The 26206-nt window shown below is 47.1% G+C and overlaps 4 protein-coding genes across 4 annotated transcripts; 2 read left to right on the top strand and 2 right to left on the bottom strand.

Annotated features, from left to right (window-relative positions):
- Positions 1 to 1840: 1840 nt before the first annotated feature.
- Positions 1841 to 9915, bottom strand: Znfx1_0 (NFX1-type zinc finger-containing protein; the record flags this gene model as incomplete). Its single annotated transcript, XM_031152859.1, has 10 exons — positions 1841 to 1945; positions 2175 to 3577; positions 3631 to 4225; positions 4349 to 5179; positions 5287 to 5582; positions 5629 to 6416; positions 6473 to 6809; positions 6890 to 7546; positions 7617 to 8396; positions 8445 to 9915. 10 exons carry the CDS (start codon positions 9913 to 9915, stop codon positions 1841 to 1843), a joined length of 7263 nt encoding a protein of 2420 aa, XP_031003094.1.
- Positions 9916 to 10601: 686 nt separating this feature from the next.
- LHYA1_G007935 (uncharacterized protein) lies at positions 10602 to 11937 on the top strand (the record flags this gene model as incomplete). Its single annotated transcript, XM_031152858.1, has 2 exons — positions 10602 to 10869; positions 10967 to 11937. 2 exons carry the CDS (start codon positions 10602 to 10604, stop codon positions 11935 to 11937), a joined length of 1239 nt encoding a protein of 412 aa, XP_031003092.1.
- Positions 11938 to 14229: 2292 nt separating this feature from the next.
- On the bottom strand, positions 14230 to 15106 carry tropE_2 (Short-chain dehydrogenase/reductase; the record flags this gene model as incomplete). Its single annotated transcript, XM_031152857.1, has 2 exons — positions 14230 to 14343; positions 14399 to 15106. The coding sequence occupies 2 exons, from the start codon at positions 15104 to 15106 to the stop codon at positions 14230 to 14232; spliced, it is 822 nt and encodes a 273-aa protein (XP_031003093.1).
- Positions 15107 to 17664: 2558 nt separating this feature from the next.
- Positions 17665 to 21162, top strand: TEF3 (Elongation factor; the record flags this gene model as incomplete). Its single annotated transcript, XM_031152856.1, has 4 exons — positions 17665 to 17861; positions 18034 to 20820; positions 20875 to 21080; positions 21140 to 21162. The coding sequence occupies 4 exons, from the start codon at positions 17665 to 17667 to the stop codon at positions 21160 to 21162; spliced, it is 3213 nt and encodes a 1070-aa protein (XP_031003097.1).
- Positions 21163 to 26206: the final 5044 nt, after the last annotated feature.

Here is a 26206-nt window from a genome sequence, read left to right as displayed (position 1 = left end):
CCAAACAAACCAGAACAAGTGTTTCAGGTAAAGTATCGACCGTATAAGCAACCATCTCGACTCATTCGATAATATCTCTACGACAACATCGACTCCTATTCGTCATCATTTCACTGTCTTTGGTATAAGTATCGACCATACAATCAGCTACATCGCCTTGTTCGATTATATATCTACACGAATACCCACATCTCCATCCGCCATCACTTTATCTTCGGGTAACCCATCAACCACATCAAGGACTCAGCCAGTGGATGGAACACTTACAATACTACGCTCTACTAGCTACCAGTGTTGCAACAACAATCGCACCAACACCTACAGGTAAGTTGTCCCACAGCACTAGAAACCTAGAGCATATCAGCCACGACATCTTCGAGGCATTATCTACGACAGCAAGAGCACATCTCTTGGATCAGACACACCCTTCCAGTCAATATTATCGACACTTAACTCAGCACACGTGTATTTACTAACATCTTTTGACCTTGCTCCCATGGCCTCCGGTCTCACAGAAAAAACATCAGCCACTGAACAACTGGCGACATTCGTGGCCAAGTCTTAAGCTATCGGCATACCAGACACTTACATCTTGCCTTCAGCACAGACAGGCTCTTCGATTACGATATCTATATGAACATGCAGCGAAGCTAAATCAGACTTTCGGTATGTGTTACTTCTTACCTTATTGACTACTAACAATAGATCTCAATACACACCTTCGATTCTCATGGTACTACAAATCAGACATGGCAATATATTACCAACCAAGCTACAACCAACCCTTGCCCCTCTTCCAACAGGCCCTTCTCCGATAACCTCTCCAGAACTTTACTCTGGCACCCCTCTTTCCAGTTACCATCGCTATCCATACATCAATTATCACTTTCCTTCTGACCCTGCGATGAATCCCCAACTCAACGACTGGATCTCAGCATCATCCTCTACAACGGCACTTCAACGTCGATTTCAAGAACCGGAGCTAGAAATTACCCACCCGGCGAGTATACTAACATCTAACCCCCATGAACCCACAAGCACTCTTCACAACTAGCACTCCTGCATGGACAACTTCTTCCTATAAAGTGATTAACCAATACACACAACTTATCCGACGAAACAGCCGTACGGTTAGACGACTGCAAATACGATATTTTATACACAACAGCAGACTCGACAAATACATCCGTGACGTCGACTCCGACTTCAGAACCTCCACCTTGTACCGGTGCACTAGTCACCACATGTATCAATATTCCAATGTCCACCACCGTTGAGAACAGCAAGACCGATACATTCCATCTATCACCTCCCAATCCAACAAGCAACCGACTTTCCCCACGTCCAGGTACCGAGATATCGTAAGTCTCCTTCCCGATCTGGCATTTGCCCTGCTCCGGTTCCCATCTCACCCGCCCGCCAACTTGCCGATTCCAAAACGCCACAACCAGCCCGGTATACTGTCTCTCTACTCACACGATCGATACTAGACTAACATCTCAAAGTCCTCGTCCTCGCCCACGTCTAAGATAATATACGTGCCACGTGCCACGTGCCCTCGGACCCCTCAACACCAGCTCATGCCCAACACGTCCCCCAAACTATACAACTACAAAGCTCACCCGGCCATCGATCCACACGGCCAGATCGTCTCAATCAAGCAATACAAGCAGGCTTCCATTCCATCCCACCTCACACCAATGTCCGCTCGCTGTAGGTAAACCTCCGTCTGGTGTTACACCCTATCTACGGTATTGACCCTCGTGGCATCAGGATTCACGTCACAGCGAACACACCCGCGAGATGTACTGCAGAACAGTTGGTCAGGACAGAGCCACGTCTAGCCCGAAATTGCAATCAGACAGATGTCGGATGAGGGAGAAATATGGGTAGGATTGTTGTAGCGAAGTTCGTTACATTTGTATTTCACCTTGAGCTTTCGCGTCTGTTTTCTCGGGTTGTATAAGGGCATTGAAAATACCTGTATACTATTTTTGCGGGGACATTCTGTTGCGAGGCCTGTTTGCTGGGAAGTGTTCTAATATTAATGATGAACTTACGTTTATTCCTATTACTATCGCAATACTGAAAAGGTTGATGGAAGAAGGGCAGCCATTGTCATCCCACCGAGAAGATCCTGTACTTTATCAAATTCCCAGCGCACCATCACTAACAAAGTGGCCCCCCGCCGCACATCGATAGCCTCCACTCTGCTTCCGCCAAGCATAGCCTTGAACACAGACTCCTAGGTCGCGCAATTTGACTTGAGCTTGTTGTTCCTTCTTCTGTCGCTGGTTTTCCGCTTCTCTATGTCTCTCTATATCTCTCTGAATGCGTTCGCGATTTTCTCGTTCCTTCAGGGCGCGCATTCTAGCCTCCTCACGTAGTCTCATGTGCTCCAAAGAGCGTGCCTCTTGCTCAGCTTGTGCTTCTCGAAGCGCCGCCGTGATCACATCCCGCTGCCTCTGCGCTTCTTCATCCCTGCCTGCGATCTCACGAATTCTGGCTTCTTCACGTTGTCTCATAAGTTGTGAGGCATGTTCTTGCTTGATTTTCTCTTCCTGAAGTGCATTAGCATCCGCCTCGGCTTTCTTTTCTGCCGCTTCTGCCAGCTTGCATGCTTCGGCCTGCTCTTGGAGCCGTTGTTGAATGGCTTGAGCTTCGACTTCGGTTTTCTTTTGATCTCGCTGAAGTTGCTCCCAGTCAGCATCTGAGACTCCAGGGTCGCGAGTAGGGTCTACTGGAGGTGAGAAGGTTGATGACGTTCCATTATCTTCATCTTGAGAGGGGGAGGGTGTAGTCTTCGATGTCGAGTTTGTCGTCGTACTGGAGCTTGACTTGGGTTGCGAAGGAGGAGGAGCGTGCATAAATGGTGGTTGACTCGAGTGTACTGTGGCGGGTATTGAAGCAGTCTTACTCCTAGCTCGGCGATCGGAGAGCATATTTTGGATGCATGCTAGAGCCGTATCGTGCGGAATGATGAGTTGATCTACTTTGCCAGTAGTGTTCTGATAAACGATCCTTACCATGCTTTTCGCCAACGTCTGAACATCTCGCGCGCTGCCCCAAGCGGGAAGTTGGGACAGCTTGGTAATAAGTTCCAGCAGTTCATCGTGTGCGGCCGTTGATGCCAGAGATGGCATGGTGATCTGACTCTGCTTGAGCTTTGACTCTAGTAGTAGAAGGCAATTTCCAGGGCTCAGAGCCGGGAATATAAACTCGTCAGCAAAGCGACTGCTGAGGCCTTCATTGACTCGCAACAGTTTGTTCATGTCTTTGTCGTATCCAGCGAGGATTATAACCATCTTTCCAGCAAACTTGAGCTTGGTCACACAATCCACAAGCTCATTGACTGCCTCTTGTGCAAAATGGCCTTCTCCCAGTCTATAGGCCTCGTCGATGAATAGAACTTTCCCGAGACCCTTCTCTAGTTGCTTGATAACCTTTGGCCCTGTGTGGCCGACATATTGTCCAATGAGGTCCGATGCAGAGCATTCTACGACTTCGGGTTGCGACAGGAAACCAAGATCATAGAATACTTGACCAAATTTGCGAGCAGTGGACGTCTTTCCAGTACCTGATTCATTAGTCAGGGAATTCAGAAGCAGGTTGTGTCTAGTGATGACATACCTGGAGGGCCCTTGAAGATGAAGTTCATGGGAATCTGACCCCGTGGGTCAAGATCTTGGGCTCGCATACCATTTGCAGCTTTAATATAACCATCTAGTTTGGAGACTATGTCCTGGCAACCAATAACGTCCTGGAACAAGCTTTGTAAATTAGTCCCTGCACTGGCCAATGTCCGTTGGTAGTCAACATCAAAGTCTTCAGGTTCAAAGATGTAATCAATACTGCGCTGATCAGCAGGCAAGGCAGATTGTCGACGCTGGTAATTAGTCTTGGCCTTAGAGACGAGGTTCTCCACGTCGCCACCATTACCAAAGTTCAATCCATTACGAGCGCGGTCGAGGACGTCAATGGCAACAGAGATAGCGCGCGTTGAGGCGCCAAGCCCCTGCTTGTTGAGTTTGAAGAGCAATATCTCTTGTAGTTCTGGGTTAGTGAAGTCTTCAAAGCGAAAAGATTCGGAGAGTTGGAAGCGCCGAGTGAGTCCTTGATTGACATTTTGGAACATTTCCTTCATTTCTTCCTCGTAGCCAAGCAGAAGTACGCATCGATCGTCGCCAGGTACACCTTGGACCTCCGCCACGATCGTATCTATAACCTAAGTCAAGTTAGCTGAGGTTCGCGCGCCTTAGGTCTACTCTCAGAACTTGGACAACAAAAGGTGTAGAATTAAGGTCTGTGGCAGGGAATGAGAAAGCCAAGAAGGAAGAAATGCACTAACAGCAGTCTTGTAGATATCACCACCATTACCCTTTTCACCCTTTGAAGACCCAAGCATATATGCTTCATCAATGACCAAGACCTTTCCCACAGTAGTTGCGAGTATGCCCTTCGTGTTGGCTTCTGACTGGCCTATATGGTTACCCAAGAAGTCTGCTGGGTTTTTCACAACGACTACAAATGTCAGCATTGAGTATAACCAGAGCACGTCGAATATACCTTCTCCGTTGCTCAACAGTCCCAGGTCTCCAAGAATACGGCCATAAAGCTTTGCCACCGTTGTCTTCCCTGTGCCAGGTGAGCCCAAAAAGACACGATTCAGGGATATTTCGATCAAAGGCTTCTCCAGCAGCTCCCTGTTGTAATTTGTCTTAACGAGGTCAATGAAGAAACTGACTGATGACTTGACCGACTGTAGTCCGGTCAACTTCTGAAGCTCACCCCACGCATCGCATTTCAATATGGCCTGTGATGGATCTGGCCCAATCAGATCCTCTTTCGTGATGAGCTGATCATCGGCATTATGCCCATCTCGACGCTCTCTTGTAAGGCGTTCTGATTGTCGTTCGCGGATTTGAGCAAAAAGATTCTCCAAGGCCCGAGCATTGCCGAAGCCTTCGCGACCTCTGCCTCGACCCAGTCTAGTCACGACGATCCGCATAAACAAGCCGCCTGGGCCGTCTTCAACCGCCATCCCTCCTCCATCCTTATAGAAACGAAGGATCTTTGATTGGAGCATATTTAAGAGCTCGGCGTCCGTGTAGTCTTCGAAATGAAGAGTGTAAGGGATTCGACTGGGAAGGCCTGGATTGTGTTCGAAGAATTTCTCCATCTATTTAACAAGTCAATTGTTACTTCCCTTGAACCTATTCTCAGTACGCCAGACATCGCAGAGCGCTGCTCTCAGATGTCCCTCAAATGTGGAAAAATTTAACTGACCTGCTTTCGGTAGCCCGCGAAGACAAATATAACTTGACCAACTAAATTCTCGATTTCAGCGAGTAGATAGTCGAGAACTGGCTTTCCACCAAGGTTGTGATTTTCGGTGAGCTGGTACGCTTCGTCAATGAAGTATACGCCCCCACCAGCACTTTCAAGCTGTTGGAGATGTTTTTTTACATCCGTAACTCCTCCGTGCGAAAGCCGAGAACCAGTAGTTTCTATGAAATGATCTCCTGAAAGAACTTGCAGGGACGTCAGGGCTTTCGCGTAGTGTCTCGCTACTGTAGTTTTCCCTGTGATGGTTAGATAACCGTCAATAAAATTCTCAGGACCACAGACCTGTGCCAGGATTCCCAAGAAGAACGAGTCCAAAACGCTCTTTCTTCAGGTCGGTACTTTGTCGGATGCTTGTATCGACCTTGGCTTTGATACGCAGTACTTGGGATTTCACCTCTTCCAAACCAATCATGTCCATGATTTCATCAATTGCCGGGTTGATAGCATTGAGCTGGTCCTTCTGACGCTGCCACTCGGTCTTTGAAGGGGATGCATTGTGGGTGGTAGCGGCCTTGATGACATTGTGAAGAAGAGTTCTGCTCTGCGTATTCGACTTCGGCGCAGCGGAAGGGTTTGCTTGGTTCTTAGAAGCTGGCCACGACCCTGGAATACCGTTTGTTGGCGGATCCGCTGGATCGACGGGAGCTGCTGATTCTTCGATAGGAGCCGAAGTGGAGGCTTTTCTGGCCCGCTCCTTGGCATTCGCGAGGTCCTTTTCCTTTTGTTTGATGACTGCTGCGCGTTGTGCCTCGAGCTTTTGGCGCTTGGTACCGTCTGCAAGCTGCTGAATTTGCTCGTCATACTTCCTGACAGCTTCTTGATGCTTGCGGCCCTCTTCTTCCTGCTTCGCCTGTTCTGCGACTGCCTTTCGTATCTCTCTCTCGGCGTCCTTCCGTGCTCGTTCACAAGCGTGACAGCTTTTTGGTTCGCCTTCAGAGCAGCACCAATTTGTTTTATGGCCTTTACTGCACATCTTTTGTTCCCGGGCTTGACACTTCATTCTTGAGTGGTCAGCGATCTGATGACAGCTGCTGGGACATTGGTGCTTTCCACATGAGAGGGAAGCACCACTAGCAGTGAAACATTAGCGGAATTTGCAGATTATTTGATGTTGTCGTGGACTTACCAAGGTTCTGTACATCCGCCATCTGGACAACGCAGCTGAAAGTCTGCTGGTGATATGAGCATAGCTTTTCGTTCTGGATGTTTTTCGCATTTGGTAGGGAATCCATTATAGACATGCCCTTCCTCTTTAAGCATGCCGAAAGCTTTGCGCCATAGTTCCTGTCCTTTTCTGGCATTGATGAATGTCTCGGAATTACCAATCAATATAAGCCCATCCCGTGCTCGGGAAAGAAGAACGTTCAAGCGCTCAGGAGCAGACATGAATCCTACATCTCCAGATTTATTGCTCCTGGTCAAAGACACTAGAACAATATCACTTTCTTCGCCTTGATAATTATCTGAAAGAACCAAATGTGTTAGTGTATGACAAACATTGCCCCTCGAAAGTTCGCGTACGAACTGAAATCCCGCAACGTACCAATGGTAGATAGTCTGAGAGATGGCTTCGTGCTTGTCGAAGAGGTATCCACAACTAAGCCAGCTTTTATAAGATCAGAACTATCAAGGTCGTCAAGAATTGGATCGTTTTCCGCAGCAAGTAGATTACGAAGCAATCTTAATTGCCCGAGATACGGTGTCAAGACCACCAGCTTGTCCGACCCGTACCCTTGTTGTGCCAGATATCGTACACATTTGAGAATCATCTGCGCCTCGAAGTCGTTCTCTCTGGATGGGCTATTCCCATCTCTCATCTCTTTGGACTTCTCAAGTTCGAGCTCTGGATGGGCGTGATTCAAAAAGATGAAATTATCAGTGAAACCGCGGAGATCTGCACGATTCTTAGTTGACGGTGCATCTTTGAGATTGGGGTAGGTCAGTTGTCGAATCATTTTCGAAAATTCTGGCCTCATTCGATGTTGCTGCTCAAGCGTCACGTGTGGAAATCCACGGAGAATCAATCTCTCAAAAAGGGATCGATTTAGGTCGAAGCCATCTCCTTGCTCCACACTTAGTGGCCAAGAACATTTTGGTCGAAGTTGCTTGTGGTCCCCAATCAATATTAGTTGTTGGGTCTGCGGCCCAAGAGCGGTTAAAATGTGCGATTCGAGGATCTCGCCTGCTTCCTCAACAAGGACTACATATAGGGTGAGCATTTGAAACATGAGCTGCAAGATAGGCTGTGAGGTTCAAAGCAAGTAACTTACCGATGCCTGGACATGCTGCCTGTATTGCCGAGAAGTATGAAGCAGCACCATTTGTTGTACAGCCGATAACGCGCTTTGTTTTGATGACAATGGCATCTCGCTCAGCGAGTATGCGAGTGAGTTCAATGTGATCAGCGTTGAAGGCTTTGCCACATTCGCAAATGGCATTGATTAGGTCTCCCAGGATTGCGTGCCGCCACCTCTGCATGCACGCATCTCGCATGCCGCGAGCCATCTCCCATACTGACAAGCTGTCTTCTGGTTGTGCATCTCGAAAATTACCAGCATTCGGCTCACCTCTCAGCCACCTATCAAGCAAGTAGAATTCACTGATCTTTTTGCCTTTAGCTCCAATTTGTGTGACGCCTTTCTCAATTGCGTCGGGCAGAGTAAATGTCTCAAAGAATGGCAAGTCTTCGGCGGCAAATTCTAGAAATTCCATGATCTGTTTCTTGGTGATGTTCGCGTGATGATATTGTTGAAATGCGTCGTTGAGTCGTTTTCCTTGGCCAGCGAGCTTTAGCTTCAGCCGATCGATCTCTGCCCACTGTGCTGGCTTCAGCTTGCCAGCAGGTTGATATCTAATTCTCAACGGTAACGTTTGGGGTGTGCCCTTGGAACCAAGTCGTACTATATCGGAAGCTGGGATGCCAACTTTCATAAGGTCCTCGAGGAAGCTATCCAATGCATGGTTAGTGAAGCACATAACCAGAATGACAGCGTTCGTCGAATCATAGAGTACCTTGCCAGCCAGGGCTCCAAGAAAGGTCTTCCCGGTCCCTGAAAGGGTTAACAGGATAACAGAAGTTTGGGGGTAATGAAGCATACCTGGAGGCCCCTGTATTGCGCTGACTCTCTGAGAGAGGCACGAGACTAGAGAAGCTACTTGCGACTCGTCCAGAATTACACTTTTCCGAGAACCCAGCAGCTTCTTCAACTCCTTCCCAGCTGAGTTTTCTAACTCTTGCAGGATTCTTGATGGTTGGAATGATGAAACCCCGATCTCATCACCAGCTTCCCAGTTGACTAAATCATCTTCTAGAGGCAAGTCGATGATTCCCTGCAATCGTCGAAGGAAAGGTTCGAAAGCGAATATTGCTGCGTCCAGTTGCACTAGCTTGATGTTGGATGCAGTTTTTGCTTTGAATAAGGTAGAGGAAAGCGTGGAATTGTCCGCGAATTGCACCACGATGGAAGAGGGGTCACTGGCTAGCTGATTCTCGTCACGAGAGATAGTCGCAAAGGCTGCTAGTTCGTTGTCGATCATGAGGCTGCATAGATTACCATGGCGAAGAATGTTTCGATTGTTCTTCAGATAGTCCACTCTCTTGTTCTGTGAGAGTTGCTTCAGCTGTGGTAAAGTACCATCCAACTGCAATCGCACTCCCCAAGGCTGACGTTCGGTATCCACCTGGACACCACACATTGTCAGATTGTTGATGATCGTGCCCTTATGATTGCCGGACTTTCGATCTTGTATGGTTGCTAGTTCTTCTCGTATTTCGCCGAGCATATCTTCTCGCAGAAGTCTGAATTGATTGTCGATGTGAAAAATGCTGCGGGATAAGAGATTCTCAGGATCGTCGAGAAAGTCTGTAGTACGAAAGTAAGGCCGGTCTCGAGATGACAACTCATCTCTCGTAGGCATAATAGATACCTGTCTGTAGTCGGCATGATCATTGTCATGCCTGCCACCTGGTCGATCATCGGCATCCGGCGAGTTTTGATCCGGATTCAACTGCAATGAATGCTGGATTTTGTATCCAATGTGACGAGTAGCATTGTCAGAGCTGACCAAGATTTTCTCTAATATGTCTGGATTTCTCACTAGCTGAGCAGGGACGAAAGCCCAATTTCCCGGGAGTGAAATCAACTGGAGAAGGAGCCATGCATACGAAGAGAATGCAACACTATCAAGCGAGCCCTCCCGGAAAGCCTTTGTGTATGCATCCCAGAAATATGGCGGCTCAACCACTGGAAGCAAGATTTTGGCGAGGGCAGAACCCGAGTCGATCGTTCTCAGGGACTCTTCTTGGAGATACAGAAGCAACTTCGATCCGTGATTGTTTAAAAACGAAACGGAAGTGTCGAAACGAACTGAAGTTTGAAGCGCACCCAGTCCAGAAGTGCTTGTCAAGATCTTGGAAACACAAGCTGCGGGGTCAGGCTGCGAGCAGATTGCTTCGATGAACAAGCGACCATTGGTGGCAGTGGTGACCGGCTTTTGGCCATAAATCACGCCGTTGAAGAAACGAGAGAGCCGAGCTTGACGAATATCGTCTACCACTAGAGTTTCCATATCTATGGAATTTCAGAGCCAAGCAGAGTACCTGATAAATCAAGAAGCAGGTATGTGTCGAGAAAAGAAGATATATAGAGCCTTATCCGTTTGTAATCACATGTGAAGGTTCTGAGATGATTTGGAGAGTCTCAGAGGGATACTCCTTGCATATATGTCGCTTGCCGCCAGGTTTCTACTGCAACCTTCACCTGTCGTCGATCGTCTTTCAACGTAACGGAGACTTGAGAAACAGCTTGCAGCTTCGACAATCTATGCACAAGGGGCGGAAAAGAGGTCAACATTCTCAAAATAAAAGAAAGAAAGAAAGAAGGAAAGAAAAGGGTATTGAGAGAGTTTGGGAGAATTTGTTGTGGAAGCTAACAAATCCTATACTCTTCGTCCACGACTTTCCATTTGCTGCTTTTAGCCTCGTGCGTATCCGATAGTGACACAAGAAATGCATGATATCGATGAGGTATGGAGGGCATTGGCTACCTGCGTCTGATGAAACCAGAGTCTTTATTTGAGAGGTGCACTGCTGTGTTGGTGGCTGTCGTCTGCCCCCCTTCCCCCCCCCCCTCCCTTACTGCAAAGAGATGAGAGAAGCAGAAGACGCTGTAGAGTATTAGGGCCTCCAATAAGTATACAGGCTTGCGAGATCCCACCTCGTGTCTGTATTCGAAGACTCCTGCGTGCTCTCTTGGATGTCTTCTCAGGAGTTTCGTCGTGGGAATAACCTCAGGGGTGCACGGGGCATTCGCCGCGCTAGAGGTGGCTGGCGGGGTTCATCATACACAGCTGCGTCTACCCCGCAACTACAACCTCGAGCAAACGAACCTTTCGGGCCTCGCATCGATTCCTTCACGACTAAGCAATTGCTGATCGAGGAAGAAAGCCCGGAGATTGAGCATGTCAAATATGTGGCATCATACAACTGGCTGAATGACAGCTCTGCAATCATCCTGGTCCCCGGTCAGTTCCTTTCTTTTTATTCTCATCTCTACTGTACGCTCCCGGCGGCATCTTGTTTTCTCAGCAACATGCTATGTACTGACTACAGCACATCCAGGTTCGCCCCCAGCATGGACTCCGTTGGCTGAAGACGTTAAGCTGCGACCCGACAGCGAACCTGTGTATCGAGACGTTAATGCTGCTCGCTATGCCGCCCACCCCATGGAACCTGCCGTTCGCTCGGTCCTAGCCATGCAACCACTATCCGAACTCCCCTTGGTGGATGTGTTTGGCTGCGGAAGCACATTTGGAAACCTGCTGAGATGTGCCCGCTCTCAACCAAAACCTTTCCGATTCGATGTCGATGTCATTGGGGATACCGTCTTCATGGTTCGCAGGGAGGAAACACCAACTGAAATGATCACAGATCTTCAAGGATATGGCCATACTTTTCCAGAAGCATACACCTCGTGGGACGCAAATGTACGCAACTCCACCTCTCATCAGCGTATCGTGAGCTACGCCTTTGGTGGCATGCAGTTCTTCATCCGTTCAGAGACGGATGCATACCTTAGAGATTCAAGTACGGGATCTCTTTCGTTGAAGAAATCCCAGAAAGAGGCTTCCGTCGATGGTGTCCTTGATACTCTAGGTATCGATGCTCGCCAGCCAGTGGGCGGATCAGCTCTCACAATTCAAGAGCAAGGTACACCCATCCCACAGGACGCCATCTTTGATATCAAGACTCGAGCGAGCTACAGGGAATACAATATGGAGGAGATTCTCCCTCGCCTTTGGATGAACCAAACTCCCAACTTCCTTCTGGCCTATCATGAATTTGGGAAGTTCACCAACCCGAAAGTCAAGTCAGTACGTGACAGTGTCCTGAAATGGCAAACGGATAACGCCAACGATCTTGCTCGTTTCCATGCTCTCGTTAGGCGAATTGTGGATGTTGTTAGAGATTCGGATGGCCAGCAGTTTGAGATCAGCTGCGATGGGCAAGGAGACCTATGCATCACAAAACAAATTGCAGAAGGAAGGGAGGCTTTGCCCACCGATCTCTCGGGACTTTGGCAAAGCATATGATCTACTTGGATATTCTCCTTCGGGTTCGGTCGTAGTTTGTGCATCTTCAGTGGTGTCCATGACTATGTTTGCTGTCTCTACCTAGGTATTTCTGGGAGTGGGTTGGGTGGGTTCGACTATCAAAATAGCAATTACTAAAAAGTTCTTTCCTTGCAGCTCATTTACAGTTGCTCATGCTGTATACTTCGGACCAGGTATAGGGTATTCATACCTTGGCGCACCAAGACAAAATGCTGGGTCGGTTGAATCCGGGGAATAATAAATTTTGAACTATGGCTTTAATTAGTGCTGCTACGAGTTTAGGAGGGTGGCGATGCTAGAAAAGCCATGTAAATCTGTGGCCTTCGTAAGCTTTGTTCTGTTTTTTCATGCATCTCAATACTTTATGATTGAATGGTCAGGCCCACATCTATGTTGCGCGCTACGAGTAAGGCTATTTATTTATGGCTAGCTGCATCGTCAAGCGCTAGTCTCGTATAGGAAACCGAGCACAGCCGAGATCGCTTGCTCAGCATCTGGTTCTTTCTTTACACCATCTCCAGATAAAACTCTTAGGGTTGTTGATGTATAGATTTCGATCACCTCGCTTTCCTCTTTTAATTAACCATGGACATAGACACGAAACCCGGATTTCAAGTCCTCTCATCCATTAACTCCGATCTGAAAATCCGTGATTACAAAAAACAAAGACACCACAGGAAATCCAGATCTGGCTGTCTTCCCTGCAAAGAAAAAAAGGTTAAGGTCTGTTCTTTCTCTCTGCTTTTCCCTTCTTGTCTATTGAAACTTATATCATGTCAGTGTGACGAGGAAAAGCCAATGTGCGTACGATGTCGACGAAACAGGAGAACTTGTGCATATGAGAGGCCTTATGAGGGCGAGCATGAATACAATATTATGGGGGGCGTTGCAATTACAAAGCTCTCTATAGTCAGCTCAATTACTGCTCTATACCCCAGTCTGAAAAATGGAACCCCTGGTATTCAACTCCTGCATCATTTCTGTACAAACTGGGATGCCATATTCCGCATGCCGGGTCGTGACGAGCTAGTCTCGCTCTCACAGTCAAACTCTCTTATCCGCAACACATTACTTGCCATTACTGCGTGCCACTTGCGGCATATGTCTCCAGGGATATTACAGCATCGTATGGCAGAACATTTCTATCAATCCCTTGCCATCCAGGACTTCCAAATAGCCCTTGAAACACCTAGCAAGTCACTGGGGCAGCAAGGAGTGAATGCACTGCTACTGGCTGCGCTGTTGCTAAATATGATCGCTTTTACACTCCCACACCAAGACAGTGGCGTCGAAGATGATCCAAAATCATCCTGGGTCTTCAGCTTCAGAGAAGACGGATTGGGATGGCTAGCCCTGCAAGCGGGTCTCAGACCTCTCTTGATCTCACTGTCAGCGTATCTGGAGAAGACGGTAGCCTTTTTAAATCCCATCATGTTTGGCCACGGAAAGGCCGGCTGGAGAGACATCCGAAAATTTCAAAGCTTGGGTATGGTTCCTGAGAGTTGGATTAGAGCATTCAAATTGAAGAATGAAAGCTTCAGTTGTGAATCCAATAATGCCGACCAGAAGGATATTTTTGGACCAGCCACGATCGCGCTTGCCTATCTACGGAGTATTCATCCTCCACAGTCAACGATACTCCTCAATTGGGTGTTTCTCACGAAGATACATGGAGATTTGAAATCTCTTCTCTACAACAGGGATGAAAGGGCGTTGTGGCTGCTTGGGTACTGGCTGGGGTTGATGTGTCGATACGAGGGAATCTGGTGGTGTGAACGGCGTGTGAGGAGGGATTACGAGGCGGTGCGCATGCGGCTTCATGAACTGCACCTCGGCGAACGTGCCGGCGTTGATGGGCTTTATTGGAAGGACTTGATGCAAGAGTTGGAACATGCGCCTGTACTTACGCGAAGAGAAAGTTAGCCGTTTGCGGGAAAAGAAATGATATATTTATTTGATCCCATTTCACTTCACAAGCTTTATGTCTTTTCGTTTGGACGTCTTGTTATATAAATTACAGAATTTCGGAAGTTAGATGATATTATCATCGCGTGAGTTACTTACAACCTTTTTATCCCTCATCTCCCATCTCCGAGTCTATTCTCCATATATCCCTCAGGCAGCGTGAGAGGCTACAGTTCGTTCAATATACTCAGTAATTATGCATAGTGAGATTACGAGATCGCCCAATTCAGTAATTGTATAATTCGATGTAGGAGGCATTGATATAATCTCACGTTCTAGAGGCTATAACAAGAATGCTGAGCTGTCTTACCAAGTTTGGATACCATGAGCGCCCACCACTTTTCCGACTTCCGAGTCTTGTTCCCCTTCAATAACACCTTTAACAAAATTGCCACCCTCTGAAGGATCTCGCGCTCCCATCTAATATTCATTGGTCAGAAAATTGATTCTTCGACAGGCTATCTTCTTTGCTTACCTTCCTCATCTGTTCAATCCCAACGTTCCCCAGGTTAGTTGCGAGAAATCCCGGGGATATAGCCCAGACCTTTACTCCATCATTGAGTAGAATCCGGTGCCACTGTCTCATCATCATGTTAAGTCCAGTCTTTGCGCTCCGGTATGACTCGATAGGATTGATTTCTTTTGGCTTTGGCCAACCTGGTGCTGGCGAGGCGTTGATGCGCTGTAGCGCTGGGTGATCAAATCTCTCGGTAAAGGCCAACGCAGAAGTCCCGCTTGTAATGAAGATCAGTCGTGGCTGGCTTGACTTGAGCAGCAGTGGAATTGCTTCACTCGTGAGTACTTGAGTGCCGGCGACGTTCGTATCCCACGACTTGTTCCACGCCTCCCGGATGCTCAGCTGGCCATCTCTGAGAGCTCCGTCAAAGGCTGCGCCCCCATTGTTGACCAAGACATCTAGCAGGCCGAATTTTGATTCAATGTTCTCGACGGCTTTCTTAATGGACTCATCCGAGGCAAGGTCCAGTTGGACTACGCTGAGGCTGCTAGAAGAAGATGGGATTTCTTGTTGCATAGCTGCAACGGCAGCTTCACCATTGCTAACAAGCCGACTACCAACGACGATATCGTATGGTTGCGTACTTTTATACAACGCCTTGACTATTTCAAGGCCAAGACCCGTGTTAGCCCCCGTGATGAAGACGACCTTCTTGTCTTGTGACATTGTTGCTGGCTAGTGAGAATTGTTTGAGATGAAAGGGAAAGAAGGTGAAGTTTGAGTCTGCCATCGGAGCATTGGTTGGTATTTATAATGCAGGCCCGTCGTATACTCTCCGATCAACTCGCTATAGAGAACATAGGAGCAGAGTTGGCGCGGGAATTGTGCTTATTAGTTTGGCTGGCTCGGTTTCCTCTTTTGATTAGCGCCGCATATCTGCTGGTCAAAGTACCAGGTGAGATTATGAATTGATGTGCAGAGCCTGGAGAGCAGGGAAGATAAGTCTAATGTACGCTTTAAGCCTTTATAGGTTTAGGGGATAGGATTGTGGGACCAAAAACAAACTTCACTGAGTTTCCATAGTGACACTAATTTCGACAGCCACTCCGTATACAGGGTGTTTTCATAAATACTGCAACTTTCCACTTGGAACCAGGATTTAACTAGGATAATAGAGAGTTTCTATTAGCTGAAACCCCCCTAGATAGATCATTTATGCCTTATTTAGTAATCAAACTGTTAAAATCCTCTACTTTCTACTAGAAAAAGGGTGTTTCCGGCAGCGGGACTCCATACAAGCCTTGTTAAAGCATATTTTATAGAAAGTTGCAGTTTTTATGACAATACCCTGTACATCAGTGGTAGTGGCTCTAACCGTTTTGCAGGCAACAGTTGCTGTTAGTGGCGAGGCAAAAGACCTGGCGGCCACGATCTCATCTGGCAAGAGCGCCCAAGAGGAGCGAGAAACAAAACGGAGGGCAAGAGAGGAGAAAGAAGCGGCAGAGAAGGAGCGGGCATGGAAAGAGCAACAGGACAGAGAAAGAGAGAAAGAGAAGCAGAAGACATAGATTTGAATAGCCAATAACATATGTTGACGCTTGTGCGCTTCTATCAAAATATAAACTTAGCCATGAGTCTCTTCCTCTGTAGAAAGGCATGCCTTTTCGTTAAAGAGAGCCTTTAACTCTTTTGCATATTTTTCCCGCTCGGTGACCTTTCTTGTAGCAACTAGAGATCATGTGGCATTTACGGACGTAATACAATGCCAGAACCATACTGCACTAGTTGTCCAGCTATCATGTATAATTAGTGTTATTGCAGGCAAATTCGTTGCCGTAATCTTGACTTCCTCCTCCTCAAGTATATTCATAAACTCCTGATGAACTATCTTGAACTCATCAAACTTCTTGTTTGTTATTCCATCAATAGCGCATCCCGTAAGCTAATACGGAATGGAAAGTATCCCAGTAGGTAGCGCATAAACCCACTCATAGTCGATAAGATATCTGATGTTCCCGTCTTTATCAACGAAAATGTTACTTGCATAGAAATCAGTGAACTGAAGACAGAACGGCCCATTGCGGGTTTAGCGCTGAATATAGGGATGCGAAATTGTTCTAAGTAATGCTTAGGAAGCCATCCATCCAAGATAGTCTCCTATACTTAAGACAACACGTGGATTGCTAAGAAAGAAGTCGTCATGGAATGTAAGCATATCTATGATAAAAGGCTCTATAGAAGTGTATGTTTCATTTCTCAATATCATTCTCAGGGCACTATTATTTTTTAATATAATAATAGAGCAAGGCGGTGGTCGGTTTGTTAGTATGATAGTGTGGAGGGACAACACAACCGCGGACTCTAGGCTAGGATCTGACTTATAGTTTTATTGTTGTATAGATATATATATTAAATAATCTGTATAAAAGAGTTTGTTGTAGAATAGATGATGATCCAAGTTTATCGAAGTGTCCGATTTTATAAGGTACGGTGTAGTGCTAGCTGCATACCCCACTTCACGTGACAGCCCGTTTGGTCCCCACCACAATAGTGCCGTTATAAAATTCGAATGACCCCATTTGTTGGTATCACAGGTTTGATATCCGTGATCACTTCTCTATACTACGTAGTAGACTTGATACTGGTTGATGTTGCTTAGCATTCATGGTGGTGTGGTGTAGACACGAGGTTATGCCTCTGTGCTGACTAAGCTACTCTAAGTCACATGACTATAAAGGTCGTGATGCGGTTCTCGATGCGGTCCTAATATCCCAACACTCATAAATGAAATAAGGTGGGCACTTGCTGATACGTAGACCAGCTGTTCGATCCTTTCAGTTGGTATTAGGAGTGTTGTTGACCGTGCCTTCGAATGCTGCTGACTAATTAATGCCTTCGACTGGTACTGCAATCCTTTTCCTTTCACCGTACGTACAGTACTGTAAAATCGCCTTCCCAGTTAGACTGATTAGATAGATCCCTGCAGAAAAAGTGGCCACTCGACGTGAATTGGGAAAAATATTTAAAACACCAAACTCTCCTCCTTGTGTACCCATCGTCGTCTCTTCTTACACACGAAATCCATACCATTCTGTCGTTCTTTTACGAATAATAGTACCGAAATAGAGCGGGCGACAAGTCCGAGGACGATTCGGCTGCACCAGTCCAGTCCAGTCCAGTCCCCATCAATCTCACCGATCCGTGCTTACTTTAGCGCGAGAAATTTCTTCTTATCGCACACATAACAGAATCCCCCCTCCTTCTCCCTCTCCTTCTTCTACGAAATGCCCGGTACTGTCGCAGAATCCTCACAGCCAGCATCCGCAAATATGGCAAACGAAAATAAGAACTCCGTCAAGATCCTTGACGAGCTGATGGCCAAGCTGAACCTCAGCAAGGCCCAGGAGGATGTGAACGCTGCGACCCTCAACCTCGCAACTTTCATTAATGGTCCCATTGAAGAGCACGATGCTCCTACCAAGTGAGTATACAAAAGATTCTATCCGACCTTCTTATATCCCCAAGTGTCACCAAATAGAGGCTTTTGCCCTCAGGCGCCCTTATGTTTTGTGGCAAACCAGCCCACCGGTCGCAATAAATTAACTGCAGCGACAATTATGGAAAATTCAGTATGCTAACAATTTATTTCACAGGACCGTCAATGCCCTGAAGAAGCAACTGGGCAACAAGAAGGATGCCACCGTTAGAGAGCGCGCTCTCAACGCCATCCAGGCCATTGCCGACCACCAGGATACCTCTCCCTCCGTCGAGCCATACCTCGTCGTTCTCCTGCCTTCGGTTCTCTCAGCCGTTGGTGACAAGATCGTGCCCGTCCGAAATGCTGCTCAAGCCGCCGCTGTGAGCATCGTCAAGGCTGTCAACGCCAACGCCGTCAAGGCTGTTCTTCCCCCAATCATCGACTCGATCCGAAACGCACAAAAGTGGCAAGAAAAGATCTGTGATCTGACCTGCATCGAGGAATTGATCAAGTCTTCGCCCGCACAACTCGCCTTCCGTGTCCCTGAACTCATTCCTATCGTTTCCGAGGCCATGTGGGACACAAAGCCCGAGGTCAAGAAAATGGCGTACGGTACAATGGAGAAGGTCTGTGGTTTGATTGTCAACAAGGATATCGACCGTTTCATTCCCGAACTCATCAAGTGTATTGCCAAGCCAGAGAACGTCCCGGAGACTGTTCACTTACTCGGTGCCACTACTTTCGTTACCGATGTCCACGAGCCAACCCTTGCCATTATGGTTCCTCTTCTGGATCGTGGTCTTGCTGAGCGTGAGACTGCCATCAAGCGAAAGGCTGCCGTTATTGTCGACAACATGTGCAAGTTGGTCGAGGACCCCAATATTGTTGCATCTTTCTTGCCAAAATTGATGCCTGGTCTGATCAAGAACTACGAGAACTTGGCTGATCCCGAGGCTCGTGAGAAGACCAAGCAAGGTCTTGATACCCTTCGCCGTGTTGGTGCTGTCGGTCCTAATGACAAGATTCCCGAGGCTTCCCATGCTGGTGACACTGCCACTGTCAGTGCCATCCTTAAGGAAATTATCGGAGGCACCAAGCACAAGGATGCCGCTACCAAATTTGAGCCAGTTGTCGAATACGCATCTGCCATTGCTGGTCAACTTATTGATGAGAAGGATGCTGATTCCATCAGCTGGACCCAAAACATCAAGCCTTATATCGCTGCTATCATTGGAGAATCCGAGTCGCAGAGCGTTGTCGACGCCCTCCGAAAGAAGGCATCCCCGCTCGCTGATGAGGAAGATGCTGGTGAGGCTGATGATGAGGAGGGTGAGGATCTTTGCAACTGCACGTTCAACTTGGCCTACGGTGCTAAGATTCTCCTCAACCAAACACATCTCCGTCTTAAGCGTGGCCAGCGATATGGTCTTTGCGGTCCCAACGGATCTGGAAAGTCTACTCTCATGCGTGCCATCAACAACGAGCAGGTCGAGGGTTTCCCCAAGAAGAGCGAAGTCAAGACTGTGTTCGTGGAGCACGATCTCGACTCTGCAGATACTGAGCAGACCACTATTGCGTGGACCATGAAGAAGCTTGCTGAGGTCGGTGTCAAGACTTCCCAAGCCGATGTCGAGAAGCAATTGGCCGAGTTCGGTTTCACCCCTGAGATGACCGCCAACCTGATTACCGCCCTTTCTGGTGGATGGAAGATGAAGCTGGCTCTTGCCCGTGCTGTTTTCGAGGAACCAGATATTCTTCTCCTCGATGAGCCTACCAACCATTTGGATGTCAAGAACGTCAAGTGGCTCGAAGATTACCTCATGAACTCTCCTTGCACGTCCATCATCGTCTCCCACGACAGTGGTTTCCTTGACCACGTCTGTCAACACATCATCCACTACGAGAGATACAAGCTCAAGAGATACCGTGGTAACTTGAGAGAATTCGTCAAGAAGTGCCCATCTGCCAGCTCATACTACGAGCTTGGTGACTCCGAGATTGAATTCAAGTTCCCCGAGCCAGGTTTCTTGGAGGGTGTCAAGACAAAGGCCAAGGCCATTGTTCGTGTCAGCAAGATGACCTTCCAATACCCAGGTACCCCCAAGCCACAAATCCAAGACATTTCCTTCCAGTGCTCTCTCGGTTCCCGTATTGCCGTCATTGGCCCCAACGGTGCTGGTAAATCTACCCTCATCAACGTCTTGACCGGTGAACTCATCCCCACCATCGGTGATGTTTACACCCACGAGAACATCCGTATCGCCTACATCAAGCAACACGCTTTCGCCCATATCGATCACCACTTGGAGAAGACTCCTTCCGAGTACATCCAATGGCGTTTCCAGACTGGTGAGGATCGTGAGACTATGGATCGTGCCAACAAGATTGTCACCGATGAGGATGAGAAGGCCATGGACAAGATTTACAAGATCGAGGGTTCGCAACGCCGTGTCATTGGCATCCACTCTCGCCGTAAGTTCAAGAACTCTTACGAGTACGAGTGTTCGTTCGCTCTCGGAGAGAACGTTGGCCTGAAGAACGAGCGATGGGTTCCCATGATGACTGCAGACAACGCCTGGATTCCCCGAACTGAGATTTTGGCATCCCATCAAAAGATGGTTGCTGATGTTGATCAAAAGGAGGCCCTGGCCAGTGGTCAATTCCGTCCTTTGGTCCGAAAGGAGATTGAGTCCCACTGCGCCAACTTTGGTCTCGATGCTGAGTTGGTTTCTCACTCCCGTATGTTGGGTCTTTCTGGTGGTCAGCGTGTCAAGGTCGTCCTTGCTGCTTGCTCGTGGCAAAGACCTCATTTGATCGTTCTTGATGAGCCTACCAACTATCTTGATCGTGATTCTCTCGGTGCTCTGTCGAAGGCTCTTAAGTCGTTCGAGGGTGGTGTTATTATCATTACTCACTCTGCTGAATTCACCAAGAATTTGACTGAGGAAGTTTGGGCAGTAATGTAAGGACCCTGCAATATCTAGTTTGCCGCTCTTTAATGCTAACATTTTAATAGGGACGGAAAGATGACACCATCAGGCCACAACTGGGTGCAAGGACAAGGTGTTGGTCCCCGTCTAAAGGGAGACGAAGATGAGGAAGAAAAATTCGACGCCATGGGCAACAAGATTGTCTCGACGAAGAAGGCCAAGAAGCTTACATCCGCCGAGCTCCGGAAGAAGAAGAAGGATCGTATGGCCCGTCGCAAGCGTGGTGAGGAAGGTAAGCAACATCCACCTCCACTCAAGACTTATAAACAAGAAGCTAACATTCTCTTCTAGTTTTCTCTGATGAAGACGATTAGATATGCCGTTGTGGGTGGGATAGAATGGAAAGAATACAAAAAGAAGAGAAAAGAGTGCTTTTTTTTGGCTTGGGCCTGGGTTACGATCATGATTGCATTGGGCCTGGCCTGGCCTCGTCTGGAGTTAACATTGCGAATTTTATATTATGTCTATGGATGAAACGTTTTCTGCAAGAATAGAAGATAGATCAGTAATAGACTCTTTCGAGTGAATTCTTTCTCTGCTGCTATTGTGTAAATCGCCTGTATTGATTCCTTGTTTCTCCTACTTCTTTCCTGGCCTTCCTCATCGGGTTCTGTACGGACTCGCAGTCTTTATGAGTCCATCACGTGGGATGTGGGGCATGCTGGTGCGTTTCACGACCTGGTGCATCGTAAAGTTTTGACCGTCGTTGCCTTCCATTACTATATGGATGGATTATAGGTTGTCGTGACATCGATAATTGGCTTGATCGCGCTGGTGGCATAACAGCGCAAGAGACTTCTTGGCCCCCGTTCTTGCAACCAACCCTAAATCAGCACACTCCTCATGAAGCAGCATCAAACCCTCACTTGATAGAAATGCCGCACCATCAGTCGTGGCGGGTTATGCAAAGGGGGTTCTTTTGTGAGAAAATCATTAGAAGGGTTCAGCTAAGTTGTTAACTCTTGGTTTTACCCGACAATGTCAAACAGGAAGGGAAACATAGACGAATAAGGGAAGAATCCCCAGTCTGCTTCTCCGGAAGCTTGTGACTCCTGTCGCTGACATTTGCACATAGACTCCCACCTGCCAGAAGATGCAACTATAGGTTGAACACTGTTGGGGCGGAAGGAGCAATGCTCCTGGAGCACTCATAAACCCTCCTCCTGGCCCCTTCAGCTTTGTTTCTACATACAACATCCTCATCCACAATACACAATACCCATGGCAACCAACAGATTCTACAGTTTCTTTAGCTTTACTTCCATGACAAACATGTTTCAAAGAGTAAACATCAGCTCATCTCCCGAAAGCCAAGCGGATGAAACGCCTCAGTCACCCCTAACGCCAGCATCAACGCCTCCGCCATCCACAAACAAAAACCTCTACAAGAATCAGATCAGAGCCTGCTACTTCCCTTTCTCGCCAGATGAGCCCGGCGACGAACATCTAGAATGCCTCGACTATCACACCTGCCGCGAATTGATCCGCAAGCCTGACATCCATCCCATTACGAAGGGCTTAGCATATGCGCTCTTGGCGAATGCACCCCCCACCACACCGCATGCTTATATTGCTTTCGCATATGCATTGAGGGCAGTCAAGATATGGAAGCAGTTGGAAGCCGAGGGGTTCATGGGTGCTGCTGACGTGCTGGAGATTGTGGAGGGGATCTTGCGGCGTGTGGAGGAGAGGGAGGTCGATGAGTATGGGTTTTATACTGAGGATTCTGAGCAGAGGCAGGAACGGGAGAATATTGAGGGACCGGAACGGGGTCAGGCGGTCTTTGCACTGAGGGGTGAAATTGATGAGGGATTGCTGGTGCAGCCTCTTTACTGATCGTATTACTTCGGTGGTTTGTCTGGGGATGGGACGTCCATAAGCGGTTTACCCATTCTTTGTTCTTATGGATTATCACACATCACGGCGTATCCGTATAGACAAGTCGTTATGCTCGCCCCAAATTTCCTATTGCTTGAATATCACTCGCATATGCCTTCCATAGTTACTGGCCTTGAGCAAGGAAGGTGCGAAGAGACAACATACCGGACCACGAGATGTGTGCCTTTCTCATTCGTATTTGCAGCTACCAGTGCACCCACCTCCAGTTGCGCCTGCCTCAACTCAAGACTGCTTCTTGTTAGTTTTTAAGAGCATGCAATCCTACAATCTTCCGTCTTCTTTCAACATCAACATCGATTCATTTTCCGTCAACCCCACTTGATTCAAATATCACTTATCACAAATATCAACAAGACAACATTCTTTCATCTCCAACACTGACAATCATCACAACCACTCGCACAATGTCCGTCTCCCCGTCCTCCACCTCCACCTCCACCTCCACCTCCACCGGCACCACCACTCCCACTTTGCATCACTGCCACGCCGCAACCCAATTCCAGATAGTCGTACAGGGTTACAAAGACGGCAATCTCACCAAAGAAGAATGTATTTCCGCCTGCAACGCCTTCCTATCCCACGAGGAACACCATCGCTGGTGCAAAGCCGAAGCATACCTTCTCCTCTCACACTGCAGCGACAACTTATTCGGCTCCATCGCACATGCCGAGAAAGCAGCGCGGATCTTCAATAAAGTGTTCGTTGGGCGCGGTGTAAGGGCAACGGAGGCGAAAGAACAGCTGCGGGTGACGGCTTCTAGGATCCTTGATCTCAAGGTCGAAGCTGTAAGTTTAGTCCGGTCCTGATGTCTTGTGAGGTTTGGGTGGAACTGACGAGGTACCTAGTACACGCGGCCTCCTCCACCGGAGAGGAACACCCAGATGCCGTGGTGGAAGTTCGTGACGTGGGCCAGGAGCAAGGCGAAGAGAATTATTCTTGCCCGACGCTGAGGTTTTGGATTGCGGTTGGTTGGGTGTGTGTTGGAGATTTTGAATAGCGCGTAAGTGTTGGGATACTGTTTATGGGGTGAGCCTATGCTTGGATTGTTTGGTTGCGGAGGAATATTGTTTATGGCTATGCCTCAGCGAAGTTACCAAGCATGTATTGATTACCAGTAATGAGAAATCGTAAGCGATGATGGGTTCCTTGGGAATCTTCAAGGCGTTTAATTGCAGCATCCCATGTAATCCAATGCTCGTGAATCTCGTCATCAACAGCGGTGAAGTTTCTATAAAAGAACGATTCTCCAAACTTGCTAAACAACCCCTAAACATCCATACATCCAGCCTTATACTCGGGGTACCTTCAAGCTTCATATCTGCCTAGATCAGATAATCTCTGCTAAACATATCACAGAAAGAAGAAGTTCAATCTTCCACCTCCGCTATCTATCCTTAGTCTATTGCGAAAGAACAGAAGAGAAGAGAATAATAGCAGCTAGACCATTGTGCTTTTCCCGGTTATCTATCTATCTACTCTGCTCTGCTAGACCTGTCCACTGCTGCGTTTTCACTTCTTGCTACTCTTTCCAGCTGTACATAGCCACCACAGCAAATTCGTGAATCGAATCGGACGTTATAAGTTATAACGTATACCGTGATACTTGATGAGAACTGAGCTCCACGATCGATGTCACTGGTACTTTCGTTCTTTGCGTGTATGAAAGATTGAGGGCGTGTTTGGTTAATTCGAAGATGAAATGGTTTGAAGGGAGGGAACGAAGGAAGGAAGGGTTGGCATTTGAAATAAGCAGGCTTGAGGTGTACTGTACGGTAGTGGTAAATCACGTGTCATGTCTCCTTCAGAAGTTGTAAATAGACTATGCATTCTATTAAGAGTAAAGTATATTTAGAAGATAACTCAAGGTCTCAATTTAAACTCCGTATAAATAGAGTGATAGGATTCCGACACATCTTAAGTATGATAATAGATTATACATATATGGATCACGTGTAAGTGTTTTTTAATCGCTACTTTAATCACAACTCGAGGTGAGAGAACATGTTGGTATCACAGGGGTGATCAATTTCTTACTAGCTAGTATGCATTTGGTAAGGCTTGACTCTGGTTTTGGTGGGTTTGTATTGTGATGTTGTGATGTCTAGAGTGGATGACAAGGCGAAAAGGACAGGACAGGACAGGACAGGTTATGCCTCTGCATCGCTTAGTCGCGAATACATCCCGACAGAACACTTGTTCAAAATCAATTGCGTTTCTATCTTAAGATAAGATATCTTATTCCTGTTGCACTTCGCACCTGGTTTAATAATAGAATTTCCCATCATTACATTCCTCCCAGTTCCCTAAGTGGGGCGTAGGCTAGGCGATCCCGAAGGAATGGCTATTGGAGAAGAGACCAATGCGAGTCACAACTTCGTATGTGCTGCGACGGAGAACTATGCGAGTTAGGAAATGCGGAGGTTCAAGGGGTTTCTGATGCATTTCGTATACGCTTCTAATATTAGATTTAAGTCTGCCATGGAACTTGATAGAAGACATGCTGACTTGCATATAAATGCTAGTGAGCGGCGATGTGTTCTTTCACAGCTCGTGTCTATCGTTAGAGTTCAGCGAGGACTTAGATATATAGATATGGAGTGGATTTTATCTTCAGTGATATGCCCTGTCGAGTCCAAGTTCAAGTCTAGGAAATTGAGGATATCAAGTGCTACAGTTGTACCTATAGTAATAGAATGTAATTTAAGTAGCAAATACTACCTCAATTCGGTCCACTGTACCTCGTCACTTTAAGATGTAAATTTGGGTCGTCTTTAGGCATAAAGATCGAGTCGTTTTCTCACTGGCGACTTTTCGTAGCTTGGAGATACTTAAACAGGTGAGTATATATTCTGCTGAATCTTTATTACATATCGCATCTGCGATAAGCATAGAATTATGAAAATTAATCGGTTGTAGTAGATCTTACCAATAAGCTGTGAGTGACCGCGAGAGCCCGTTGAATGCAATACGCCGTAAACAGTCGCTAAATACACCTTCTCTCATTCTTTGTTGCAAATCGCAGAATGATGGTATTAATAGAAGTAGCATGGAAAATATACTATTTCTATAATAGGGAAAGGAATTAAAATTAAGTTCGTTTATAATCTTACTTAAAAGCCAATTTAGTAGTTGTCAGCCGGCTAGTTCTTCCTTCGCGTCCTTGTTGTACTAAAAACTCTCACTTGTTACCACGACCAATTCAGTTTTAGGCAATGCGAGGAAGTTTACGAAGAATGGATATTTTTAGTTGGTAAGGGAGCAGGATGCATTTTCTAAGACGACTCGCTACCATACGCTCGGTATTAAGGATGGCTAAGCCTTAAAACTTGACAAATAGGTGGATTTATTAGTGTGAAAGACCGCAGGCATCTCCATGTACTTATGAAACAAAGGACCAGTCCTTTGGAAGAGGTTTCTTATCTATATGATAATATTTTACAGGAAGCAATTATTCTTCTT

Source organism: Lachnellula hyalina (assembly GCF_007821495.1).
Source record: "Lachnellula hyalina strain CBS 185.66 chromosome Unknown contig00136, whole genome shotgun sequence".
Classification (NCBI taxonomy): Eukaryota; Fungi; Ascomycota; class Leotiomycetes; order Helotiales; family Lachnaceae; genus Lachnellula; species Lachnellula hyalina.
This window is presented reverse-complemented; position numbering and strand designations above follow the sequence as displayed.